At 53.2% G+C, this 13,685-nt stretch overlaps 1 protein-coding gene across 3 annotated transcripts in view; it reads right to left on the bottom strand.

The window, feature by feature from the left end:
- The window catches only part of TRAPPC9 (trafficking protein particle complex subunit 9), a 388,568-nt gene that overhangs the window by 83,309 nt on the left and 291,574 nt on the right, over nt 1-13,685 (bottom strand). For all 3 annotated transcript variants that reach the window (XM_055545646.1, XM_055545647.1, XM_055545645.1), the window contains one exon: nt 6,319-6,410. In XM_055545646.1, coding sequence (XP_055401621.1) covers nt 6,319-6,410 — 92 coding nt within the window. The remainder of the gene's footprint in view (nt 1-6,318; nt 6,411-13,685) is intronic.

The following is a 13,685-nucleotide window of genomic DNA, read 5'->3' as shown; positions in this document are numbered from 1 at the left end:
ATCTGGCTCTATACACCTGGCCTGGTCAGGGGGCCTGAGTGCTGGCACTCTTCCCAGGCACAGCTCTTTGGAGACGTGGGCTGTGGGGGAGAATGCACAGCCCAGCACCATCACTAAGCTACCTCAACAGGAGATGGAGGTCAGAGGGCAGCTCAACTGACAGGGAAGCCTGGGCCACACACAGCCGTGTGCGTCCAAAGACACAAGTACGGACTTTCGCCCATGAATCTCATGACATAAACAAACTGACGATCCCCCACTGAGGCTTCCAGGTACCAGCTCGATGAGAGGACATTCTGCAGGACTTGGGACGCGTCTCCCCGAGAGCCTCGGGAGGGCGGGAGCAGCTGGAGTTTTGGCACAGGACAGGCTTGCTGCCTGGCACACCTGGGTCCAGACTCCTGGGTGGAGGTGGACAATGCACGAGGGGCCACTGAGGCAGACGGAGCAACATTCAAGCACGACGAACCCACAGCACCCTGCAGTGGTTCTGTCCCTGGGGAGGCCTGTGAGCCTCGTCAGGGCTGTGGGCTGTGCTTTGTCCCAAGCGCACTCCTTTGAGACAGGTGGCTGCAGGTGTCAGGGTCCAGGGCTGCCTCTGGCTGCTGCTTCCAGGACAGCTGGCAAGCACACCAGGCTGCGTGGGGATGGTCTGTTAACCGACCTGGGATCCTCTACCTGCATCAGACCAGCAGTGGCAGGGATCATGTCTAATTTACCTCTGGGTCCCCAGCACCTGGGTGCAGATGGACGGATCCACCCATCCAAGAATCTGTGTATTCCCTGTAACTTCATGCAACAAACACCCCACGAGTCTGTTTCCTAATTTGTAACAGTTCAGTTCAGTCGCTCAGTCATGTCTGATTCTTTGCAACCCCAAGGACTGCAGCACGCCAGGCTTCCCTATCCATCACCAACTCCCGCAGCTTGCTCAAACTCATGTCCATCAAGTTGGTGATGTCATCCAACCATCTTATCCTCTGCCGTCCCCTTCTCCTCCTGCCTTCAATCTTTCCGAGGATCAGGGTCTTTTCCAATGAGTCAATTATTTGCACCAAGTGGACAAAGTATCAGAGTTTCAGCTTCAGTATCAGTCCTTCCAATGAATATTCAGGACTGATTTCCTTTAGGATGGACTGGTTGGATCTCCCTGCAGTCCAAGGGACTCTCAAGAGTCTTCTCCAACACCACAGTTCAAAAGCTTCAATTCTTCAGTGCTCAGCTTTCTTTATGGTCCAACTCTCACATCCATACATGACTACTGGAAAAACCATAGCTTTGACTAGATGGACCTTTGTTGGCAAACTAACGACTCTGCTTTTTAATATGCTGTCTAGGTGGGTCATAGCTTTTCTTCCAAGGGGCAAGCATCTTTTAATTTCATGGCCATAGTCTTTATCTGCAGTGATTTTGGAGCCCATAAAAAATAACTGAAAAAAACTGTTTCCACTGTTTCCCCATCTATTTCCCATGAAGTGATGGGACCAGATGCCATGATATTAGTTTTCTGAATGTTGAGCTTTAAGCCAATTTTTTCACTCTCCTCTTTCACTTTCATCAAGAGGCTCTTTAGTTCTTCTTCACTTTCTGCCATAAGGGTCATGTCATCTGCATATCTGAGATTATTGATATTTCTCCCGGCAATCTTGATTCCAGCTTGTGCTTCATCCAGCCCAGCGTTTCTCATGATATACTCTGCATATGTTAAATCAGCAGGGTGACAATATACAGCCTTGACGTACTCCTTTTCCTATTTGGAACCAGTCTGTTGTTCCATGTCCAGTTCTAACTGTTGCTTCCTGACCTGCATACAAGTTTCTCAAGAGGCTGGTCAGGTGGTCTGGTATTCCCATCTCCTTCAGAATTTTCCACAGTTTATTGTGATCCACACGGTCAAAGGCGTTAGCATAGTGAATAAAGCAGAAATGGATATCTTTCTGGAACTCTCTTGCTTTTTTGATGATCAAGCAGATTTTGGCAATTTGATCTCTGGTTCCTCTGCCTTTTCTAAAACCAGCTTGAACGTCTGGAAGTTCACGGTTCATGTATTGCTGAAGCCTGGCTGGAGAATTTTGAGCATTACTTTACTAGCGTGTGAGATGAGTGCAATTGTGTGGTAGTTTGAGCATTCTTTGGCATTTCCTTTCTTTGAGATTGGAATTTGGCCTTGGAGTACAGAATGAAGGAGGGCAAAGGCTAATACAGTTTTGCCAAGAGAACACACTGATGATAGCAAACGCCCTCTTCCAACAACACAAGAGAAGACTCTACACATGGACATCACCAGACGGCCAACACCGAAATCAGATTGATTATATTCTGTGCAGCCAAAGATAGAGAAGCTGTATACATTCCGCAAAAACAAGACCAGGAGCTGACTGTGGCTCAGATCATGAACTCCTTATTGCCAAATTCAGATTTAAATTGAAGAAAGTGAGGAAAACCACTAAACCATTCAGGTATGACCTAAATCAAATCCCTTATGATTATACAGTGGAAGTGAGAAATAGATTTAAGGAACTAGATCTGATAGACAGAGTGCCTGATGAACTATGGACAGAGGTTCGTGACATTGTACAGGAGGCAGCGATCAAGACCATCCCCAGGAAAAAGAAATGCAAAAAAGCAAAATGGCTGTCTGAGGAGGCCTTACGAATAGCTCTGAGAAGAAGAGAATTTAACTCAGATAACCATTATACCTACTACCGTGGGCAAGAATCCCTTAGAAGAAATGGAATAGCCCTGATAGTCAACAAAAGAGTCCAAAATGCAGTACTTGGGTGCAATCTCAAAAATGAAAGAATGATCTCTGTTCATTTCCAAGGCAAACCATTCAACATCATGGTAATCCAAGTCTAAGACCCAACCAGTAATGCGCAAGAAGCTGAAGCTGAACGGTTCTATGAAGACCTTACAAGACATTCTAAAACTAGCACCCAATTTGTAACAGGGGGATGGTAATTACGACCTGAAGACCTGAACGGTCAGACAAACTGCATAGAAAGTTTAGGCACAGCGTCTTGTTCCCCAATATGAGGGTATGTGGTTCTCTGGGGCACAGCAGTGGGTGGCCCCACACAAGGCACCACCTGGCCACTGTCTCCCAGACGGGCATTGCCCTCGTGCCCACAAGAGCTTCCTGCACATCACAGCTAAGCAGTGGGGGGGGGGGGGGGGGGGGCCCTGCTTGGTGATTATCTGGAGGATGTGCCCTGAAAGCATGCCCTCCACGGTGGAGCCAACACCTGACCAGGGCTCGTCGGCGCAGACCAGGCGCTGCGCACCTGAGAGGCCAGGACAAGGACGGTGCTGTCCGCTGGGGAGGGAGACGGGGCAGCGCCGTGGGGCAGTCAAATCAGTGTGAGAAACTGCCCGGTCCGCTAGTCACCACCGCCCGGTATCCATGGAAACAGCTGGACCGGCCCTCGACTCAGGCCGTCAGGAGGCCTGCTAGGCTCTGCCAGGCTCCTACCCTTGTGGGAATGCAGCCTCCCCCAGCCCGTGGTTCTGCTCCCAGACGAACAGAGACAGGAGGCAGCTGAGTAGGGGTCCTGCCCCAGGCCCCTCCCCAGCCCTGCCGGGGCTCCACCCTGCCCTCTGTCCCGCCTTGCCCTGGGACACTCTGCAGAAGGAACGCACACAGTCTTGGAGCCAGCCCAGAACCTGGCTTGCTCTCCTCCGGGGCCCCACATGGCATCAGTCCCGGTGGGCCCCATCAGCGGCCCAGTGGGCGGCAGTGCTGGCACAGGTGCTGTGGTCTCTGGCACCGGCCTGCAGGGCAGGAGTCGTGTCAGGGCCTTCCCGCGGGGGCCGTGGCCCCGAGACACAGAAAGGCTCTGTGCGCAACCAGTGTGAGCAACTTACGTAACAGCAAACACCTCCAAAGAGCAGAGGCACCCGGACACCAGAATGAGCAGTAAGTCAGCCTGCGTCTACGTGATGAAAGGATAACAAGAACCTGAACGGCAAGTGTAAGACGTGCTCATAATGTGAGAAATACTTGTTTTCTCAAGTATTAAAAAAAAAAAGGACACAGAGTACAAGAGCGGTATGATCATCTCGGCAAACAAAATGTGAATTGGGGCACAGCAGAAAGACTTAGAAAGGCACAAAAATGAGATGAAATAGAGACTGGTTTTGGGGGCGCAAGAGTAGAAAAAGATAATTTTTCTCCATCGAATTTTTCTGATTTGCCCTGCTTTTCTATAACAAGAATATATTGCTTTTGTGAAGCAAATGAATGGGAAGGTCAAGATTCCAGGGTAAGGAACCTTGCCTCTGAAAAACCAGGACAGCCTGAGTGATGCGGAAAGGAGCCGGTGACCCCAAGATGTTGGCTCCACGGCACAGGTGACAGGGACGGGGCAGGTGGTGTGCCCTGGGGCCAGGGATGAAGACCCCACCCCAGTGCAGACCGACGGTGGGCCGGGGAGGCCAGCCCGAGGCTGGAGGCAGGCAGACAAAACTCACAGTCTCACCTCTCAGCCCCTGACCTGGAACTACGCTCTACGGGGTGGGAAAGTCACCTCAAAAACTCGGGCTCCCACAACGCCCACGGCACCTTCAACAGTCAAGAGTCACACGTCCACTCGACAAAACAGCCCAAAAGCCTTAAAAATCCCACATCTTTTGACTTCATAACTCCAAAACGAGCAAGCTGAGGAAAATCAGAGAAAAATGCATGCAGACGGATGTTCCCTGGAAACTGCCAGACGTGGCGACAGTTAAATTAATCATGACACGGAACAGAGAGATATCACGCGGTGTTTCTGGGGCGTGTGGACCCTCGGAGACAGGACCCAGGCCGCACTGAATGCTGCTGAGGGCCTGAAGGTGCTGGGCCCACGAGACCTCCTGGAGGAAACGCCTTTGAGTCCTGGTCCTGTGGTGTAACAACTCATGCATCTTCTCCAGGATAAAATCCTTAATACCGGCACTAGTGTGCACGTGACACACGACAAGGAAAACACCTATAGGGAGACCAGTGCAAATCCAGCAGGGTGCCCCCCCACCCCATTTCTGGAAGGAGTCTGACCCTATGGGGCTCACTCCCCGTCAGCCGGTGCCTTGGAGCACTCCCTTCTTTTGATTGACTCGATGCCTGAGTACACACTTTGTGTCACTGTTTCCTAGGGCTGGATTCCTGGGGCCTGCCCAGCCCTGGGGGCAGGAAGGTTGGGTGTCCGACCCTCCTCGGCCAGCGCATCCGGTGGAAGTCGCTGTCTGAGCCCAGGTCGCCGAGAGACAAAGTTTTCTGAGCTAGGAAAGTGAGGGACACCCTGAGAGGTGCAAACTGAGACACGTTCTGCAGAAACAAACATCCACCTCCTCTCACTTGGGCTGGACCAGCAAGGCAGGCAGATTCTGAAGAAGGAGCCCCCGGGTGTCGGGCTCAGTCCACTCACAGCTGCCATGTCAGCGCCACTCACTGGACCCTCAACAACCTTCACCCATGGGAGTGGGGAGCCCAGGAGAGTGGGCAGTCCCAGGCAGCTCGAGGGGTTCTCACAAACTGAAGACCAGTGAGGGAACATCAGCGGGAGAGTCTGTCTTTCTCCTCCAGCCCCTGAGAGCCCACAGCCTCCTGTGTCTCTAGAGTGCAAAACCAGGAGGTCGAGCTAATGAATTAACTGGAGGAAAGACCAGCTACTGACTCACAACAGTTTCTGGGTTCAAGCAGAGAAAGAAGGCACATCCATGATTGTCTGCATCTGACCCAGCACAGATTACATGACGGGATCATTTCCAGAGAATAATACAGACTCTCATTTCAACAACAATTCTACATTTGAGCTTGTTTCTCAACAAAAATTTCCACTGCTATTTAGGAAGGCACAGACTGGGGTGAACGTTCCAGGTGCGACAGGCAGCAAGCGTTCAAACACCTTGCTCTAAGCGCCACTTCCCAGTGCTCTCTCGGGCCAAGTACCGGGGTAAGTTACGGTGTTTACCAAACAAACTCAGCTCGTCCAGGAGCCAGGAGGAACCACCCCCTCGCTCCCGCCCACCACCCCTTCACTCATCACTCGAGGAGCACAAGCATCTGCAGAAGTCACATCCATGCAGACACCGTAAGTACACCACAGAGGATGCGGGTTCTGCAGCAAGGGGATCCACATCGTCACCACGCCTGAGCTCAGAGGGCAGCAGCCCGGCCATAAGGTTGTGCTGACCGGACACCCGCGGACCGAGCTCAGGAGAGACGCAGACCTCCCCGCCCAGTTCCCTGAAGACCTCGGCACACAGCAGCACCAAACCTGAGCCCGCGAGTTCTGAGCGAAGCAGCGCACACACCCAGAGGTGACGGGCAGTACTCACCCCACAGCAGAGGAGCCAGCTGCAGGTGCTCCAAGACCAGCTGGTTCAGGAGGCCCTCCACACTCGCCTCACCCGTGCGCTTCAGAGATGGGTGAGCGTCGTTAAGGAAAACTCTGTGATCGCCAAGCCCAGGGCCCGGAGGAGAAGTTCTACAAGTTTCTTGACAGACAGGAAACCCTCCACAGTGGGTGAACGGCCTCCTCCTCTCAAGGGTTGGTCAGGTATGTGAGAAACAGGTATGTAGATGTGTCAAGGGCCTCTCCCCCCACTCTCCACCACCAAATCTGATAAATTGAGCTGTTGTGTGAAGAAGGGAAATCCACCCGGATAGGTTCAATCCAGCAGCCGTTCTTGCTGGGGGAAATAAAGAAGAGGGAAGGTTGTTTTTCCTAAAGAGACTGCAATCTGTGGCTCACTGTTCAATACAGCCCAACGTGCTTCTCTCCACGTGTCGGTTTCATGCTGCTTCCACGTCTGTCGCGTTATACATCTTGATGTAATTACACATATTATTACGAACGGGCTCACTTAGGCACGTTCATAATTGAGGAAGTCATATTGCCTCTCAGCAAGTATCAGTGGATGAAGAAATTGGGTTTAGAAGTGCAGAAAATAGATGTCTCCAAGGTGCTAATATTAAACAGCCCGTGTGGTCCTCAGAAACACAGCTGTAAACTGCTTTCCCTTTTCCTACATAAATGAAAGCCGCAGCATTTAAGCCGCAATCAAAAGGGAAGACTATAGCTCCTGACACTCTCTAGTGACCGGGGAAGTAGGGAGAATCCCATTACTTTCCTCCTTTAGCAAGTTAACGGCACTAAACAAACACACAGAGTGTGTCTGAAGCGAGCGAGGCGTGGTGAGAAGCACTGAGCATGCTGAAATGACCGCACATGAGCCTGAAACTCGGGAGGCTCACATTCCAACAAGGACGACAACACAGGAACAGGCCATTGCGCTTGTCCAGCCGGAGGACAGCCGTGCCAGGATGGAGCCAGGCAGGCGGAGCAGAATGGGCCGGGGCAGGCAGCAAGGGGCGCCAAGGCCCAGAGGGAATGAAGACCAGAGTTCCGGGGTCCCTCCTGCCAGGGCCCAAGAGGGCCAGCTAGCCACACACGGCAGCGGGTCTGAGACAGGAGCTCGGGCCAAACTGCCAGAGCCCAGGGCACTCAGGAGCCCCTACCTACCTCTCCAGTCCTGCCACCCCCATCCAGGTCCTTCTCTGGCTACCTTGACCCTGTTTCCTTTCTTCCAAAATACCACGTGCTTTCTTGGAACTCCAGTCTCCACATTCTATGCTCTTTGCCTGGAAATGCTGCTCCCTGCCCTCTTCTGCCTCCTCACTATACTCATCCTTTAACTCTCTTCTCAGACCTCACCTCCTCCAGGAAGGCTTCCCTGAGCTGCCTCTGCTCCAGAAGCCCTCAGCGACCCACCAGATGTGTGTGTCTCCCGCTGTCTGGCTCCACCCCTGGCCTGCCAGCCGTGCAAGGGCAGAGCCCTCCTAGTGGTGTCTGGGCCAGTGCCCCAGTCACCGTGGCTGCTCCATGAACGCTGAGGACTAAATGCATGCTGGCATGAGTCAGCACCCCAGGTAGGTGGTGCAGGGGCCACATGTGTGTGCTCGCTTTTTCCTGTCTTCTCTCCTGACTCTCCGGGGGTTATTTTCACTTATATGAAATTAAGACTTCAGAATATGGCAGATTACTGTCTCTTGTTTAAAAAAAAAAAAAAATCATGGCAGGCTTTTGAGGCTGATCACACATGGCGCTTGAAGAACAGAAATAGTGCCTGACGAACACAGCCAGGATGCAGAGCTCTGAAATGATTAGTTAGAAGAGCGAGTGAGCGAGTGAGTAATCACAAAGTTGCCAAGTGTCACTGGGGCTTTGGAAGCCATTCTAATAGCATATTTCTGTATTAATTTGCTTTCGGACATGAGCCATAAAATTATACAGCTGAGCTAATAAAGCCAATTACCTGCATGGGCATCCCCCTCCCCTTCGGCCCCATAAGCCACTAAAACAGCCTTGTGTCTGAGCCTGGACACAAGAACACAACCCTGGCTACCGAGACCCTAATCAGCCACTCTCACAGCCCGGATGACAATGCTATAGTGAGGACAGTGGACGTGGCGGTGGCTGCTCTTTCTTAAATACCTGGACTCTGGCGTTCAGGGCAAGAGGTCAGAAAAGAATGATGATGATGGATGGTAATTCCTATCACTACTTCTGCTGCAAAGAGAGTATTTCCAAAGTGAGTCCCATGAGGGAGGCCCAGCGCTAAGTGTTTAGCATGGATCTTCTCAGTTTAAAAATACTTGCTATTTTCAAATTAAAACCTGAGAATGTGGTGGGTATAAGACAGGGACTATTATTTCCATCTCAGAGATTTAAACAAACAAACAAACCTCAGGCCCATGGGGATAAAGAGAAAAGAGAACACAGCTAGGAAGTGGCAGGATTGAGTCCATCCCACCCTGGAGCCCATGATACGGCTCCCACTTTCAGACACTTTGCTATAAACACTGCAGGGACTCCTCACAGTAAACTGGAAGCAGGGACCTATGACTCCCACTTGATAAATGAGGGCTCCAGTGCACAGGGCCAGGACCCTGTCTGCTCCCAGCAGGAGCGTGGCCAGCCAGCCGCCTTCCTCCCACCCAGAGGGCACTGTCCGTGGTGCTGAAGAGCCTGACTTTCCTTTAAGCCGCGGTCACGAAGAGTCCGACACGACTGAGCGACTTCACTTTCACTTCTCATGCACTGGAGGAGGAAATGGCAACCCACTCCAGCGTTCTTGCCTGGAGAATCCCAGGGACGGCGGAGCCTGGTTGGCTGCCGTCTATGGGGTCGCACAGAGTTGGACACGACTGAAGCAACTTAGCAGCAGCAGCAGCAGTTACCTCCCACTCCAGTGTTCTTGCCTGGAGAATCCCAGGGACGGCGGAGCCTGGTGGGCTGCCATCTATGGGGTCGCACAGAGTCGGACACGACTGAAGCGACTTAGCAGCAGCAGTCACCTGGGAAGGGCTTCCCCTCTGGCTCCCTGGTGAAAACTCTGCCTGCAATACAGGATAGGCAGGTTCAATCCCTGGGTCAGGAAGATCCCCTGGGGAAGAGCATGGCAACCCACTCCAGTATTCTTGCCTGGAGAATTCCATGTATGAAAGAGCCTGGCAGGCTATGGTCCATGGGGTCACAGAAGAGTTGGACACAACTTAGCAACTAAAACAGCAACAGTCACTTGGAGACTGCAATTAAGATTCCAAGTCAGTGGATGTTTTCTTGTCCCCAAGATCTACTCCTGCAGCAGGGGGACTGTGGGCCACTGCTGGTGCCAGTCAGGCTTTCCAAGTCTCCTAGCCACACCCATGAGCACAAACCCATCAACAAACCCTGTGCACCTGGAACATAAGAAATCCCAAGCGCCCTGCTCAGTTCACCCAACACACGTTCATTCTGCCTGAGGCCTCCCACAGGTGACTTCTGGATCTTCCAAGGAGCCACATGGCCCCTTCAGAGTGCCCTCTGAGCCTGCAGCTTCCTGCCTCAGCCACAGCTGAGTTCCCTGGAGCCACCTCAGTTCACTCTCACGTCTCAGAGGCGGGAGCCAAGAAGCCCAGGCTGGCCCTTGCTCAGTTTAAACTTCCGCTGCTACCCTGTACTCAAACTTGCTAGGCTGATGAGCAGGCAGCCCCAGAGCGGCCAGCTTCAAGCACTAGCAGGAGGCCCGCAGGCCACTGCTCAGCGCTGGGCTGCCTGCCTAACTCCCCAGGTAGCACCAGCCACTCCGGGCCATGGTATTTATGGCCACAACTGTTCCCGGACAAGGCTGCGGTGAGCGCCTGGGGCCAAGGCCAGGCTTCCCGTCTCCAAGTCCCTAATTCAGAGCCGCAGGGCTGGGAGGCTGTAAAAGTCAACTGAACGAGAGCTTCTCCAGGAGTGATGCAGCAGCATTAAGTGATGACGACCCTGGGCCACAGCTTATTGACCACTCACTGCTGCACCCTCGGGTTAGGGAGCCCTGCACTGAGCGCCCCGGCTGTGGGCACGTGATCCCAGGCCAGGCCAGCCGGCCTGCACCTCGCGCCCCTCCCCTACTGGTGAGAGGCAGAGGATGTGGCTCTTTGGGGACAGAGAGATGGCATGGAGGTGGCAAAAGTGACTCAGCCCAGCTCTCCGATGGTAGCATCTCCCAGTCCCTTCTTCAAGCCTAAAATCTGCTAGAAGAGAAAGGCTTACATGCTTCAAACTAGAAAATAAGGAACCACCAAGACACCATCACTTGGGCAGGGTGACTCCCTGGCTCTGAGAGGCCTTGTCCCGCATCCCTCACACAACAGGCTCAGAGTAGGGCCCCCGTGCTGGTTCCCCAGTAAACCCACAGAGCGTAGATGGGGTCAGGCAGCCCGTAGCCCAACGGGAACCCCAATGCTCACAGCTTCTCCACTTCAACTCCACACCCTTCAGCGGCCTGGCCGAGAACCGAGGAGCAGGACCTGTACACCCTGGCCTCACAGGCCCTCCCGCCTCACTTCCAGGACCAGGGGGTATGATCCTGCAGCAGGGACGTCGTGGACACCCCATGCCAAACCAGGGGGCGGAGACAGGGGGAGTGGTCATTCCAGCCTCCTAAACCGAGTGCAACCACACTGCCCCTAGCCGGAAACCCTTCAAGCACTCTAGGGATAAAATCCCAGCTCCCATGGAGGCTACACAACTTCGTGAGTTTTCCCAGGCTGATCTCTCTCCCACAGACCTGGAGGACTCGGTGTGCACCAGCCAAGCCAAACCACTGGGACCGGTGACAACAGACAGGCTGTTTGCTGCCTCGGGGCCCTGACTTCCGCACCCCCCAGCCTGGAACCCTCTTCGGCCTTGGCATCCTGGTGACCACCACCCATCTCAAGCTTGAACTTCATGTCATCTGGGACAGCCTCTAGAATCCACCTCCACTCCAGCCATCACCCCAGCCAGACCGCTATGAATGGACACTGTGCTTGCTCCCAGGGTGTGCAAGTGCTCCCAGGAGCCTTCCTGCCAGTGGGCGGGCCTGGATCCACACCAGCATGTCAACACCTATGACGTGGGCTGCAGTAGCTGCTGGGAATGAGAACACTGACCAAGGCGAGGTCTTCCCTACTTTAAGAAAGCCTGTCTATCATGCAAGGATCATATCTTAGGATTATTAGTGACGCATCATTGTTAATTACACCTAGTCTATACCTCTGCAGAAGTGTTTTGCTTACAAATGTCTCCACACATGTTGTCTTGGTTAACCTTCTGTGTGTCATGGGAACCATGGATGTGTGTGTGTGTTTTGTCACTAAGTCCTGTCTGACTCTCTGCTACCCTATGGACTGTTGCCCACCAGGCTCCTCTGTCCATGGTAGTTTTCCAGGCAAGAATACTGTGGGGGAGGGGTTGCCACTTCCTTCTTTAGGGGATCTTCCCAATCCAGGGACTGAACTTGTGTCTCCTGCGTCTCCTGCATTAGCAAGCGGATTCTTCACCTCGGAGCCACCAGAGAAGCCCGGGGACAATGGATATTTGCGGTCAAATCTTGGAAAAACAGCTCCAGAGGCAAGGAAGGTGCAGAAACTTAATAAAATATCTTCCCTCTCATTTTCTGCCAGCCCATTAGCAGTGAAACATTCGGGCATGGGCTGCAGAGGACCCCTCAAAACCACAGAGCAGTTTTTGAGATCCTGCCTGTGCGTATGGGACTGAAGTTTACCACGAGCCAGTCTGACACTCTAGAAAAACAACTGTTCATTCCATCAGCTCCTCCCATGGGGAAGGTGCAGCCAGCGGGTGGAGGCCTGGGTCTCTCCCAAGAGAGGAAAGCACCGGACTCTGAACACCTGGCTGTCACACGTGGTCCACGGAGACCAGCCCTCAAGAGCAGCTGACGTAGGCATCCCCACACTGGCTCTGAGATGAGGATCCCAGAGCGGGGAGCCCTGTGGAAAGCAGGCCTGCACCTCGCCCCCTCCCGGGAAGACACGCTGCCTGTGCCCCACGCACCTGCTCTGGAGAGACACCCACAGGTGCAGGGACTTAGCCCGCTGCACTTCAGCTCCAATGAATTAGCAAATTGTCATAACTAGGGATTACGCTAATGGAAAGACTGCTCTAGGTGATTAATGAGCCTCTTTCCCATGACTTTGTTTCCTGATTTGCATCGTGAACTTTGAGAATGCTGATGCCGGGTGTTGTCCCAGCAGGGGCGCTGGTGGTGTCTCAGCTCCCTGGATGGCCCACGAACTGCCGGGGAGAATCTGAAAGTGATTCAGGGCTGCGGTCTTGCTGGGAGAAGAAAGAGGAGTCTCGGGGCAGAGAGTTGGCAAAAAGGAGGGAGCCCTGCAGTCAGCAGCGTGCCCGAGGGATGCTCGTTTCTCCAGCTTCATCCAGAAGATGGAGGCCATCGTGGCAGAGACCAGGCGCCTTCTGTTCTTCTTCCCAGCACAGAGCTGGCGAGAGCGCAGACTCTGGAGCCAGACGGCCAGGCATGAGTCCCAGCTTCGCCACGTACTAGCCGGGTGACCCGGCGCAAGGTAGGTCACCTCACAGGACCAAGGTTCTCTCATCTGTGGAATGCGGATAAGGACCGCTTCACTGGGGTTTTGTAAAAATTGGGTAAATCTATGTAAATTGCTCAGAACGGTGCTGGCGTCTAGTAAGGGCCATACAGGTATTAGCTATTATGTAAGCGCCGTAAGTAATTTTATGCTATTAGATGCTCACAATCATTGTCACGCCACAAGCACACAGAATGTGCACAAGCCCAACAGGTGGCCAATCACATGAGCACAGGGCACGTGGATTCGTGTGCCCGCTCACGCACACTCGGGGAACTCTTCTGTGCACTCCAGGGCAGCAGCCCTTCCCCACTCTCCCAGCCGGCCAAACCTCACATCTATGCACTCTCTCCCTGCGCCTAACCCTGGTTCCTTTCAAAACAACTTCAGGGCGTGCATATCCAGATTGGAGTGGGGGGTGTCAAGGATCAAACACGTGTCCCTGCCCCATCCCTCCCGCCGTCCGCTGAAGGCTAAGCAGCCAGGGCAACTTTACAGCCTCAAAGGAAGGTCAGGAGCGGTGCTTCTCAATGGCTGGCCCGGCATCCCCACAACGAGGATCAAGCCTCTGAAGCCGTGATCGCCCACAGCCATAAACACCGATTCCCTTAGGACAGAGACATGATGCAAGCCCACACTTGACTAAAGACGATCAAGGAATCGGCTGCACTGAGGACAGGAGCTGCCTGTTTTAGAATCCATTTAGATAAAACTGTCTCTCCTAACGTGACTAGTAGGAAAACCTAGAGTGCTGTTTTAAAGGAGTCTTATCTAAAAACACCTA

The sequence above is a fragment of the Bubalus kerabau genome, chromosome 14 (assembly GCF_029407905.1).
Source record: "Bubalus kerabau isolate K-KA32 ecotype Philippines breed swamp buffalo chromosome 14, PCC_UOA_SB_1v2, whole genome shotgun sequence".
Classification (NCBI taxonomy): Eukaryota; Metazoa; Chordata; class Mammalia; order Artiodactyla; family Bovidae; genus Bubalus; species Bubalus kerabau.
Note: the sequence above shows the minus strand (reverse complement) of the source record. Positions and strands in the feature narration are given on the sequence as shown.